The sequence below is a fragment of the Hypomesus nipponensis genome, chromosome 23 (assembly GCF_054491055.1).
Source record: "Hypomesus nipponensis isolate SF chromosome 23, ASM5449105v1, whole genome shotgun sequence".
NCBI classification, from domain to species: domain Eukaryota; kingdom Metazoa; phylum Chordata; class Actinopteri; order Osmeriformes; family Osmeridae; genus Hypomesus; species Hypomesus nipponensis.
The window spans coordinates 20,983,427-20,996,230 of record NC_140383.1 but is presented as its reverse complement, the minus strand read 5'-3'; the positions used below and the strand labels follow the sequence as shown (position 1 = coordinate 20,996,230).

General features: G+C 44.0%; 2 protein-coding genes across 11 annotated transcripts in view; both read right to left on the bottom strand.

Annotated features, from left to right (window-relative positions):
- Window positions 1-523: 523 nt before the first annotated feature.
- On the bottom strand, window positions 524-6,387 carry tent5c (terminal nucleotidyltransferase 5C). Of its 3 annotated transcripts, XM_084688152.1 has the most exons (3): window positions 6,253-6,387; window positions 5,988-6,142; window positions 524-4,942 (listed from the first exon to the last, which is right to left on the bottom strand). In XM_084688152.1, exon 3 carries the CDS (start codon window positions 4,918-4,920, stop codon window positions 3,760-3,762), a length of 1,161 nt encoding a protein of 386 aa, XP_084544278.1. In that variant the 5' UTR covers window positions 4,921-4,942; window positions 5,988-6,142; window positions 6,253-6,387; the 3' UTR covers window positions 524-3,759. The 3 variants fall into 3 exon arrangements, with proteins under 3 accessions (XP_084544278.1, XP_084544279.1, XP_084544277.1); XM_084688153.1 differs by lacking the exon at window positions 5,988-6,142 and having other exon boundaries at window positions 6,253-6,340; XM_084688151.1 differs by having other exon boundaries at window positions 5,988-6,335.
- Window positions 6,388-9,941: 3,554 nt separating this feature from the next.
- Window positions 9,942-12,804, bottom strand: part of man1a2 (mannosidase, alpha, class 1A, member 2) — a 40,561-nt gene continuing 37,698 nt past the window's right edge. For all 8 annotated transcript variants that reach the window (XM_084688142.1, XM_084688144.1, XM_084688143.1 and 5 more), the window contains one exon: window positions 9,942-12,763. In XM_084688142.1, the coding sequence (XP_084544268.1) occupies window positions 12,631-12,763 (133 nt within the window). In that variant the 3' untranslated portion in view covers window positions 9,942-12,630. The remainder of the gene's footprint in view (window positions 12,764-12,804) is intronic.

The window sequence follows — 12,804 nt, the reverse complement described above, 5'->3', positions numbered from 1 at the left end:
GACATAGCGAAATGACGTGTGAACAGCATTCGGTTAAAGACTGAAGACGAGGTTAGCAATTTCATTTTAAGCATGACATAATTAGAGTCTGATACTGAACACAAATTGAATGTTTGTTTTTTTTTGCTCCTTCTGCCAATCTGGTCAGTCAGGTCCTTTTGTGGAGGGAATTAAATATTTTGCTGCACATTAGAAAACTGAAATAACCATTTACAGGTCATTTCTACTCAAAAGGCTGTGGTAAATATGCCGTGGAACAGGGTCACCTCGACTAACCAGTGAACAGGAGCCAATACTGTATCTGTTTGCGTGCTTTACTGGAACAGATGGAAGCAGGAAGCATAATGGGTAAAGTTCAGTCTTGAGTATACCAAGCCACATGCATACAGATGAACCGATTCTGGAGGTGCATGTTGTGGTTTTAAGATCACTGAGAATGACGAGTCATAAAATACATGATGACGTGTGAAAGTGTGCCAAGAGATAGTGTACGAATACAAAATGATCACTTAAACAAAAGATGTGGGGTTCAATACTTTATTTCCCCTCAAACATTTCTGATGTACAATCCCCTCCACAAGGAAAACTCAAGGTGAGGTAAGTGAGGGAGTTCTGAAAAATGAAATGTTACAACTGTGACAATCACCAGTCATTCATTTATATGCTGACATTGAAGCATTTGCTTCTCAAAAAAGTATATGGTGCGACATCCATTTCTCTTTTGGGGTTTTGAACTCACATTCACTGGTATCCTCACACACACACAGAAACACGCAAAAAAAGGTCAACACCGTTGGCTGTAAACTCCACAACTCTTATGCACAGCTTTGATGAGGCTACTTCCAAGAGCTAAAACACTTTACACAAGTATACCCCAACCAAAAACCATTCACTCTCCTCCCTTGTAAGAGAAGACATCTACAGGTGCCATATACACTGCAGTTATACACAGAGCACAACAATGAAAATGAACAGGGAGGGATTACAATGCCAGTAAATATCTCAAGGCAATGAGACCAATGAAAGAGAAAGATCTAAAGTATCCCCACAAACACCTCATGAGACGTACAGACCACCCATAAGGAAGTGACATCACAGCCAAGGGACCACACACACACACTCACTCCTGACTAAATAATAGTCTCATACCATTCACTAGATACTGGTCTCCACCATTCATAAATGGCATGTATTCTAACAGAGACCACACAGCTTTCAACACATTAAGGCATCACTGCAGCAGGTAACAATCGGGTGATGTGGCAGCTGTGCCCCAGAGAGTAGTTCTAATAAGTGCACATTAGACCTAGCTCATCGTCAGGAGAGCTGGGCGACCCCCTGCTGTTACAAATTAAAAATGGTGTCAACAGGGAGATGGACACCTTCTGCCAAAATACACCAAGCAGTACAAAATACCAAAAGGTGAATACAAAAGGGGTCACCAATTCATCCAAGCCCTACAAGTGTAGAAACAGCCCTTGAACACATCTCCCTGAGAACTTGCTCCCTCCACAGCTACTATACATTCTCAACTATCTGGGTCTGGAGTAAGACAAGGCCTCTAAAGTGCTTCCATGAGTGTGTGTGCGTGTGTGTGTGTAATGGCTTGTCAGTGCACTTGGGATGTTGCTTTGGTTTGGATAAGTTGGGAGGGAGGGCTGAGAGGCAGGGAGGGCTGAGAGGCAGGGAGGGCTGAGAGGCAGGGAGGGCTGAGAGGCAGGGAGGGCTGAGAGGCAGAGTATTGACTGAATAACTAGAACAGTTTGTTTCAAGAATAGCATTGTTGTTTGAGCTGGGCTTAAGACAGACATTTTTTTAAATAAACTTGAAATTATACAAAGAGTCTAGTTTCTCCAATTCACAGCGTCTCAAGCGAATGTAACCCAATGATTCAAATGTATTCCGACATGCAAATATGAGAAAATGAAAACCCCTGACCTATGCCCACCCGGCAAAAAATAAATATGCCCACCGTTTTTAGCACTCCTTTGGTTACCTATGCCCACCCTGCTGGCACCCCTTTCCTATGCACACCCTCAGAAAGTAAATCACCCCAATGTGAAGGCATTTAAGCGCTTGTTGATTCAAACTTGGTCCACAGTGAATGTGCCATCTACCCCAGTTTGCATTGTCCACGTCCCCTTCCCCACCCCCCCACCCCCTGCTCAGTATAGCAAGCCCTGAACGGGGACTTCGCTGCCACCAGGGAGGCCCACGTTGACCCTTCCTGCCCTGCACTGATAACTGGTCACACTGCGCTTATCTGGCTGCGCACACTTGCACAACCTGTGTCTGTTTCTGGAGAGGCAGGGGCCTTACAAAAATTGTTAAAGTGTGGAATCAAAAACCAGGGGAGAGCCTACTCAGCTCCAAGCAGAAGCCTTTGAAATCGTTAAATAAAAATAAACAACATTCGAGGATTTGGCTGAGAACAATCCTGGTAGTTAAGAAAATGAATGGTTGGAACACCAAATATTAAAGTAGGGGAGTGGGGGGGGGTTCCGACACAAATCAAAAGCAGTCCAAAATGGGAGAGGAATTCCAACCGGGACACAGTAATACATTTGTGTGTGCCAGGCCTTGTCCTCCTGTGACCAGAGGACTCCCACCTGCCCCAGCTACCCAAGGCACAGTGGGTCAGCACATGTAAGGTAGCACATGTAAGGTAGCAGTCACACACTGTCAGCACACAACCATTCCCACCCCACAACCTCCCTCGTGTAATTATAGACTGCTGGCGTAGCCATCTGCTGGTGCCAAGCCTGCGCTGGGCGGCCGTGGCCAGCCATGTGCAGCTCCTTCTAAGGGAAGGGACAGACCCAGCCAGCTGCAGCCCTCTCAATAGGCATGCAGTTCTCACCATGCTGAAGGGTAAGGCGTGAGGTTTAAAAGGACAAAAGGTCTCCAGACACAGTTGCTCCACTAGCCCCCCACACTGTAAATTTATATTCTAATCCCATTTCAACTCATTTAAAGGAGGTCCTGGAGCTTAACATTCACAGTAGAAAATAAAATACATAGTCTCACAGTAGTCTCCACAGCTTAGGCACCACACGGGTAGATGGAGAACACTGAGAGGGTATATTTGACCCAAAAGGATTTGTTTTACTCCCTTTACACTTTAAAACAAATGAGCAGCTCCTCTTCCTCCATCACCTAGGAGGCTGCACTAACAGGCAATCTGTACCACTCCACAATTAACTGACCATCTTCATATTATAATTCTTTTTTTTTCTTTTTTTTTTAACACCTGTGCCATTTTTTTCCAATTTATCTTATATACTTTTTACTTAATTTCTCTTTTATGCTTTTTTTCTTAACAATATTTTCTGATTTTCTTGTCCACATTTTTTTCCAAAACACACAGGACCTTCAATGCAATGATGACTTCCCTTTCTTTAGAGATGAACCATCTACCAAGTTGACAAACTGGGGGACACCTGGGGTTAAGGCACCAAGGACAACTCAGTCTTGAATTAGGACATTCATTAGGAACTGGGACAAGGTCACATGGGGAAACAAAACTATACTATCCAGACAAGTCCAAAAACTATAATCCATCCAAACACTTAAAAAAATATCAATTTATATCTGATGTTTATGACATCTCTGCAGACAAGGAATGAGAAAGGAAAACAGTCCAAAAAACAAAACATGTCCATTTAAATATATTCTTTATGCCTAGAGGGAAACATCAGCTACAGGCCAATTCTTTTTTGGGGGCATATTTTTCCTCACAAAGCAGTCCTCATCTCTGTCTCAGTTACATGGCAGCCATGTTGGAATGTTCTGGTTACACGAGGCCACGTAGTAGTTGCTAAAGTTGTGGTCTCGGACGTAGGGTGCTGGCTGGTAGTAGCAGGTCACACTGGAGGCGTCCGGGATGGCATTCTGCTCCGCCAACACCCGGAAAGCAGTCAGCGAGATAAGGTTGAGGGTCTGCCGTCTCTCGTGGCCCATGAGGCACACCGTGCTCTCGTTGACCACACGGCGCAGGATCATGAGGTAGTCATACTTGCTCTTCTCCTCCCCGACAAAGTGGCTCTGCAGGTAGCCTTCCAGCTTGCGCTGCTGCTCGCCAATGTCGGGGAAGTCGATGAAGAAGCGCGAGCACATGTAGCGCTCCAGACCCTTGAACTCCTCCTCCGAGGTGGGCCTGAAGTCGCGCACCAGCAGGTTGCAGTACTTCAGCAGCCCACCGCCACGGATCTCCTCCGGCCGCTTGGTGGCGATCAGCTTGTTCCTGAGGTGGTCCAGCGACATGCTGAAGTCCCCATACATGCTCTCCCCCTTCACAGAGGGGTGGAAGTGCAGAGACATGGGGGTCTTGGACAAGTCGTAGAAGGAAAGCAGAGAGTCCAGCACGATCTGGAAGGAGTCCACGCTGAACTCAAACTGCCGGCGGATGGAGTCCACAAACTTCAGCTCCACATTGCGGCCGTTGTTGTTGGAGAGCGAGATGAGACTCCAGCGGTCTTGCTCTGTGTAGACTTTGACCAGTTTCTGAACGTAAGCCTCTTTGAGGGTCATGGGGGTGATCTTTTCCTTGTTCACCCCATCAGGGAGGAAGTCCAGGAGAGTTCCCAGCACCACATCTTTGATGAGCTGGAACTCTGCTTCCCGGGGCAGGTCCACTCTGAAGATGACATCCAGGTCCTTGTAGCTCCAGCCAATGTCTTGGACCAGCACGTGGCTGGCCGTGGATCCGTTTAGGCGGACATCCTTCACTTTAATCCCCCTCAGTTCCAGACGTGTGCGCACCATCTGCACAATGTCCTTCAGCCGCACCTCCAGAGTGGGGAAGTTCCCCCGACCGTGTACAGGCACCACCTCCGTCAGGACCTCATTCAGGCGGCTCACCTGCTCCCAGCTCAGAACACTTTCACTGCTGCTGCTCACCGATTCCGCCTTGTTAGCCATCTTCAAAGTTGCTTCAAATAAACTAGGGGACAGAGTTTAATGATTAGTATAATGTCTAGTGTGTAATATCAAGCATTTTCAAATATAAAAAATCTGCATGGTCCATAAACTTTTACTTTGGGTAAGATTTGACCTTGGATTTTGTGGCTAAAAGTCAATTTGCCATACTTTAGCTAACGTTTAAACTATTTAATGCTGACCATTTGATGACAATTCAAAACCGATTGGAAACAATTCATTTATGTCAACCAACTTCAAAACTGTTAGCCAAATTAATGACTATAGAACTAACATGTTAACCATAGAACATAACCAATATAATGAACAGAAACAAATGCAGCATGACCACAAAAGACAACTATTTCAACTCATTATCTGCGACAGCAAAAGAATGGGATGACTCCGCGAGCTTCTAGAACAGCCACGCTTTCATTGGAGAACTAAAGAGGTGCTCCAGAGCCATCAGCTGTATTGTACCTGGGGGGTTAGCTATCTCTGATGTTTCAAAACATGGCTACTAAAAAAACGAAACACATTCAAGTGAACTAGGCAACATACCACGACTATACACGGATCAAAATTAACCTCGGAGACAACCGTTTGTTGAATTAACGCTATATTCGGTAGAAATCTACAGTTAGCTTCAAACCAGTAATAAACTTTAGGTAGCTCTACATTTCGCAGCAAGTCAAAAAAAAATGAACATTTACGTATCTTTCCGTTCCGTAAATGACCAACACATGCCAGTAGGTTAACTATATAGCTTGAAAACACTGGCGCTTGGGGCAACTAAAACGACTTGCTAACGTTAGCAAGCTGAACATTTTTGCAAACGTGGAAGCCATTTCTTGATATATAAATGTTGGCACACAAGAACCAGCGAGAGCGTATAAATCGGATTCACAATTCAGATACATTTTACTCACGAGCTGAACCTCAAAAACGGACATCAACTTTGTTAGGCTACAGTATCACAGACACAGTATCAGTTGCAGCGAAAGCCAATGTTAACATAAGTTGCAAAAAGTGCTATACACCATCAGTAGATACAATCCAAATGTACATACGGTTTCTAGATATCCTCTGAAGACATTCGATTTCCAAAAGAAGACTTTAACTTGGCATTCGTGCAGACACTTGCGTACGTCGACTCCAGAGACCGAAATTCAGTGTTGTACACGCATCAAGTGAAGAAAAGCCTTCCTTATAAGCCGAATGGCAACTGACAGAAACACAGATGCGCAGCAAGAGCACTACACTCTCAGGCATAGTTTTCCATTTGTCTGTTAGCTGTATGACTCACCAATGGAAAATAACATAACAAATATTTACCATCATCCAACTTCAAACACAGGAACATTTGTAGCGACTAGCGATATAATTCAGAGTTTTTAAAACAACCATAGCGTTCCATTTGATGGTATTAATGCGCTGAGCAAAGCCATTGATTGGCCAATGAGGTTTTTGTGTTGCTAGGTAACCTGAAGCGTCCATAGTCTCAGAATGAAGTAGTCCCCCTATTACCGAGCGATGACGAACTTCAGAGACAATCAATTCTGGTTATTTTCCCTCTTAACTCATACTCAGATGGCGGACCATTGTCCGTGTCTGGACCCAGCACAGGTCAATACAGACCGAAAAGCTAAATAATTTCTGTCTCGGAAAATGTTAAAACGAAAGACTGCAGCTGGATGCTGTTTCCCAAGTGTAGCGGAGACGCATGTTTTCTGCAGTTGTGCAAATGTGTCTTGATGTAAATTTGTATAATAGCCCATTCAATTATCTTCCGAGAATGATGTTGTAACTGGGATCATGCACAGTCTAGCGATAGATTTGTAAATTTGTGAGGATGGCAGTCCAAAGAAAACTTCGTAGCCTTTATGTTCAGACAAGTGGACAAAGTTTGCATTCATTCCGCCGGCAACAAGTTCAAAACCAATATGCCTAATTGTACTGTAACTTTTATATAATATAACAGGAAACATCTGATAGGCTATAGCTTTAAAACAATTTAATAACCTGAAAACATCGATATTAGAATATTCGAAATCGTTATATGGACAAATATATGCACATATGCCATGGTTTCTTACAAGAGCATCGAGAAATGAACTTCATCAATAGTTCTCATGCGTTTTGAAAACTCTAAATGTGTTGCTTTGGTAATATATTTGTGTTATCGAATGGTAGCCTAACTAACTAATGCCAGCAAAGGAAAACATCTGCTACTGTACACAGGCAGATTATAGCTACAATAGATATGAGACGTGTTGAAATGAACATTGACAAAAGCAAGACCACTACGGGGTACGGGTACAAGTAGGTTACTAATTATTATTAACATTAGACATGTAGGCTAACCCATGACAACTCCCAAATCCGTCATTAATAATAATTAGCTAGCTAACTTGTCCATTGGACAACACCTTCTTTTAGCATAGCGAAACAAGCACACTTTTTTCCCTGAAGATATGACCCAAGCACAAATCTTTATCTCTATAGAGATTATTCAGTAGCCTAGTATCGTCAAAAACCAAATGCAGCATCGATGCGAAAGCGTATGCTTTAGGGGCTACCCCATGAGTTAGACAGTTATGAATGGAGTTTTTCTCCTTGATGGGTAATCACACATAGCCTACTCTCTATACTCATATGTGACGTGAAACTGGGGGAGATTTCCTTCTGCAATTCTCTTTGATATATTCATTTAGAGGGCCCTTTAATCCAAAGCAATGTTGGCAACAGCACAGGCAGGATTCAAACTTGAATCTGCATGCTTTTACCACTGAGCTAATATTCTGGCTCTTTCTCTGTGGCTGCTAACCTTTACTGAAACGGCTACAGGTTTACATTCAAAAGTCAGGCTTTAGCCTACACTGAACTTAAGAACAAAGATGGGCACAGAGAAACATGCCAAAAGCCTTCAGTAGAATCAATCAATCAACCAAGAGACCCTACTTCTGTTCACCAAGACTGACACAAAGACTAGGTGGTCACACCATACCAAAGTCGGTTGTCGGATGTTGGACCTCCACTGTGTCCTGGCCAGGTCTATGTCCAATTCAAGGTCCAGATTACTGTTTTGTTTTAACAGGAAGCAGTTATTGTAGGTTAAACCTCAATTCTCTTATTCTACAGTATTTGTTCTACTTCTTACAAGAGGGACAGTTGTAAGGACTGTGTGTTTATGTGAGCTGCTGAGACGCATAGACAGCAGTGATTTACTCACTCAACTGAAAGAAAAACGGCCTTGTGTTATGTTCGGGTCATTCTGACCCATCAGTCATTGTGACCCACCGTCGTATTGCAACAACTTTACCGCATACAAAAACAAAGTGAAGCATTTTCTTTTAACCGTCGGGCTGTCTCATACCCCCGACATCTCGAAGGTTAAAAGAAAATGCTGTTTATTTGTTTTTGTATTGGGTAAAGTTTTCGTAACTCAACGATGGTTCGTTGTGAACCTTCAGATCATGTGACCCGAAGGCAGCACAACGGTTAGGCCAACATTCTAGTCCACACTGGCAATACCACAACAACACAAATATTATGTTTCAGAGCATGAATAGAGGTGAGATGGACAAACAGTTCTCAAAGTACATTCTACTTCATCCTAGTTGAGTGTGTATATAAAAAATTCTAAACAAAAAATCAGCTCGAACAGAGGCTGTAGTAAGTCTACTCCCCTTATTCCAAATAATAACCTTACGCAAATTTTCTGGGGTTGTTGTTGTTTTGGCGTTGTGACTGGACCCGATATTTGATATTGTTTTTAGGTACGATGAGAATTATTGGGTGTGTGAATTGCAGTTGCTGTGAATAGTTGGATCCGTATGAGTGCCAGGTGTGTGTGTTCCTGGTCGGCTGTTTATCAGACAGAGCAAGGGAAGGCAGTGCCACCTGCTGCTGTTGGGCACACAGCCAACTAGATATGACTCACAGTCCACTGAACAGCGCCATTAACACATGGAACACTCCCCTACGTTTGTAGACGTCCCTGCTAATCTTATAGTGTTAATAATAACCCCAAATTTCCAGCTTCATCAGCAACTTACTGTATGTTTCCGTCAGGCTGTTGACAGGCACCAATCCCGCTCCATAGCCATAGTTATGCAGGGCTGAAACCCCTTGTCTGGGAGTCAGATGGCTGAGCGGTTAGGGAATCGGGCTATTAATCAGAAGGTTGCTGGTTCGTTTCCCGGTCCAAATAATGTTGTGTCCTTGGGAAAGGCACTTCACCCTACTTGCCTCGGGTGAATGTCCCTGTACTTTCTGTAAGTCGCTCTGGAAGAGTCTGCTAAATGACTAAATGTCTTTAAAGGTACTGATCCTAGGGTGGCATGGTTGTGTCTCATCACAATGAGTGCATGAAAGGATATGAGCAATGCAAAATGTAGTGACACATGTACACTGCAACAAAATACCCCGATGCAAGGCTTGCCTCTGCTCATGCACTTTTATCAAGACGAAACCTACTGTATCACTGCACTTTCATCATACAAGCCACTGGACAATACGTTTTTCATGATGGAATATCAAGCACACAAGAGCACTAGAATAATCTGTGGTATTCTACACAGCATAGTTTAAACATTCATGTACAACTTGCTTGCCTGACTTGAGCAGCCCTTGCTCAGCAATTACCATTTAATAGAGTACAGATGAAAATAAATGTGTCTGTCACGCTCTATAAAGGCAGAGCTGCATAGAGAAACAGCAGAGCGAGTTTGGGGCACCATGAGGTAAACATACTTCCAGAGCTGTGCAATAACGTCAGAGTCACTGGCCATTCGGAAGAACCATGTGAAATACAGTGGAGGATGAATAAACATGAGGGATGGGGTTATGTCCTGAAAGCGAGAATGGGGACCAATTTGCGTGGCTGAAAGTCCTGTAAACAGGTGACATTATATCTGCGATGACATTCAGGTCCCAGGATAAAATGAATCGTCCTTCTTGATCCATCTTTAGAAAAACCAGTCATTTGGAGACAATCCAAGTCCCCCATAAGTGTGTTACTGTAAAAGGGCCTGTCATTATGCAGTGTTTATTGGGACTCGCCAGATTTGGAATTACACACATGCCAACGTGTTTGAACAATTACCACCATCATCGTGATGCTTAACATGACACTAGAAAACTGAAAAGGAAGCAATTCTGAGTCATTATGTAGACAGTATTGTAATGTTTGTGTGATGGTGTAGTTCCAGCACAGTTAAACTATGGACAGTAAGAGTCCCCCTGCTGTTGAAACAGCAGCACTGCCACTGTATCATGTGCAATAATTATTCAAATAAGGAAACACTGAGTGACAAAGGGATTCTAACACAAAATAACAATACAATAAAAAAACACAACAAAATAAGTCAAAAGTACTCCTTGCCTCTTCCTAGGAGACATTTGAACCGTTCATGAAGAAATATGGAATCATTAACATTGGCAATGGCAATCCAGAATGAGACAGTCACATTTTTTAAATTATGTTCACTTTTCATAACATCTTTATTGAATTTGTATCTCGTTTTAAACATATTTACAGGGTTTTGTTTTTGTTCAGTAAAAATACAAATACGGAACACTTTGTTTTCAAAATCAACATCTGCCCGGCAACAAGTGGCGCCAAGGTTCGATTGGCCTTGGACCCCAGACCGGACTTTGTGATCTTAAGAGTGCATGGTGGGGGGCAGACTTCATACTGTACAACATCAGCAGGCTGCCACTACTAACAGCATTGAGCAGGGGTTAGAGAAGGGTCCGTGGGAGAGGGAGAGTCAAGAATGGGCAAGAATGGAGGTCTGGAGGGAGTCTAGATTGGTAAACGAAAACAGGAAACAGAATAGAGAGTCATCTGGAGATAGCAGGCATTGTTTGCAGTCAGAGATAGTAATCATGTAGAAGTGGACTGTGAAAGAGACACAGTTGCCTGACCTCCTGTCCTAACGAGGCAAGGCATTAGACCAGCATTGTGAACATTGTGAATGTCGCAGTTACTCGGCCAGATATGAGTATAGAGACCTATGGCTTCAAGAAGAGGTGATGAGTGGCCACCTTTAGTCAAACACATGAACGTTGAAACCTTTCCTTTATGCTAAAATAGCATCTAAACATCTGGGTGATATTTCTCTTAGAAAATAAGCATGAGTCTGTTTAAATTACAAAAGATGGAAAAAAGCACAGTATTGGCCAAAGGCGTCACATAGCAACAGTTGATAAGGCTTGAAATAAATCAATATATGTTTGATAAAAACAACAAAAAAAACTAGTTACAACCTTTCACCCACAAACTGATAATGCTTTAAGAACAACCTTTGCTCTGATCACCATCTCACGGAGTCCTCACATCGTACTGCGGTGGTCTGTGTGCTCTAGACACCTTTCGGACTCCAGTAATATTTAGTGGACAAATAGGCCTAAGAACTCACAATGACAAGGGAACATGTCACACATTCTCCCCCCCCCCTCACACCCACACACACACACAAAATGCAAGTTATTGAGATCAAGTGCTTATTTGAAAGTGGTCATTGGAATGCAGGTTGCATATAAATAACATTAACCCTGTCACGTCAACTTAGCTAGACCATAATATTCCTAGAAGGATGTACACATAGAAGGAATATTGAGGTAACACCTAAACCATGCCAAGCCAGTGAAGGTGAAAACCACTGACTGAGATTTAGGACACTGTTGGGATACCATATACACAGTGACTACTAGGGAACAGATCCCTTCTACATCTTAGATGGTTCTGGAACCCACAGAAACCCTTCAGAACAGGGACATATGGCAACCTCCAACACCATCAGGACCACCTGCAGTATCTGTCTGATTTATATGAGGATGATGATACCAAACTAAAGGAGAGAGCGTGATGGAGAGAAACAGGAAGAGAGGAGGAGGATGATGGAAGGGGTGGTGAAACAGAAGCAGCATGTGTTGAGGAGCAGCTTAAGTGATGAGCGACTGAACCATAGATCAGAGGGAGGGGGGTCCCCGGGTGTTCCGCTATAGGCCGTCAGCTTTTACAAAGGCGCGCGCGCGGGGGGGGGCGGGGGCGGGCATGAGGCTGGCATTCCTCCTGCTGACAAAATCACACAGAAGCAGTTCCAGGTCAAAGTTCACGTGAAACGGTAAACAGTAAGTAGAGGACAGAGGAGTGGTTCTTCATCTGACACCGTCCCTGTCCTTGTGTTACCGGCCAGATGGCGGAAAACAAACCCTGTGAAGTCCTCCTTGTGTCTGTGATGCACCCAACCCTGTGCTGGACTGTGTTTGTTTAGACACGCCAGACACTCCCCCGCACAACATGCGGGTCCATGTGAGAGATAGTTTGGTCAAGTTTTCAACAAGAAAAAAAAAAAGAAAGAAAATGAAGGAAAATCAAGCCTCCTGATTGGAACTCAGTCCTTCGATAAACAAAGAAGTAGTCATATTCAGGGCTTCAAAATACCAGCCAATCACAGAACTGAGTACATATTACGTCCTCCTGATATACGTAGAGAGATAGCTCTGAAGACAGAGTGGGAGAGAGGAAAACACAGAGAATGAAAGAAAGAATGAGAGTTGGAGATGGTGATAGAGGCTGTTCCAGGTGCAGCCCTCTCCACTCTGCAGTGTTAAGGGGGCCTCCCCCCCCCCTCCATGTAGTACGGTCTATAGCAGTCAGAGATGGAAGACCAAGGGGCTGCCCCCGGTGGTGTGGAGGCATCTCTACCGCTGTGCCTGACTGCCAGGGAGGGTGATGTTGGCCATGTGGAGGACGGGCAGTGGGTGGGCCTCTGTGTTGAACACCCAGCTCTCCAAGGGCATCAGCTCATCAGTGGAGAACAGCAGGTACAGGTACCTGGGGTTGGGCAGGAGGGAGAGGCAGAGAGACAAGGAAGT

What these genes read in the sequence shown, in the direction of transcription:
- tent5c (XM_084688152.1), bottom strand. Translation starts at nt 4,920, where the DNA reads ATGGCTAACAAGGCGGAATCGGTGAGCAGCAGCAGTGAAAGTGTTCTG.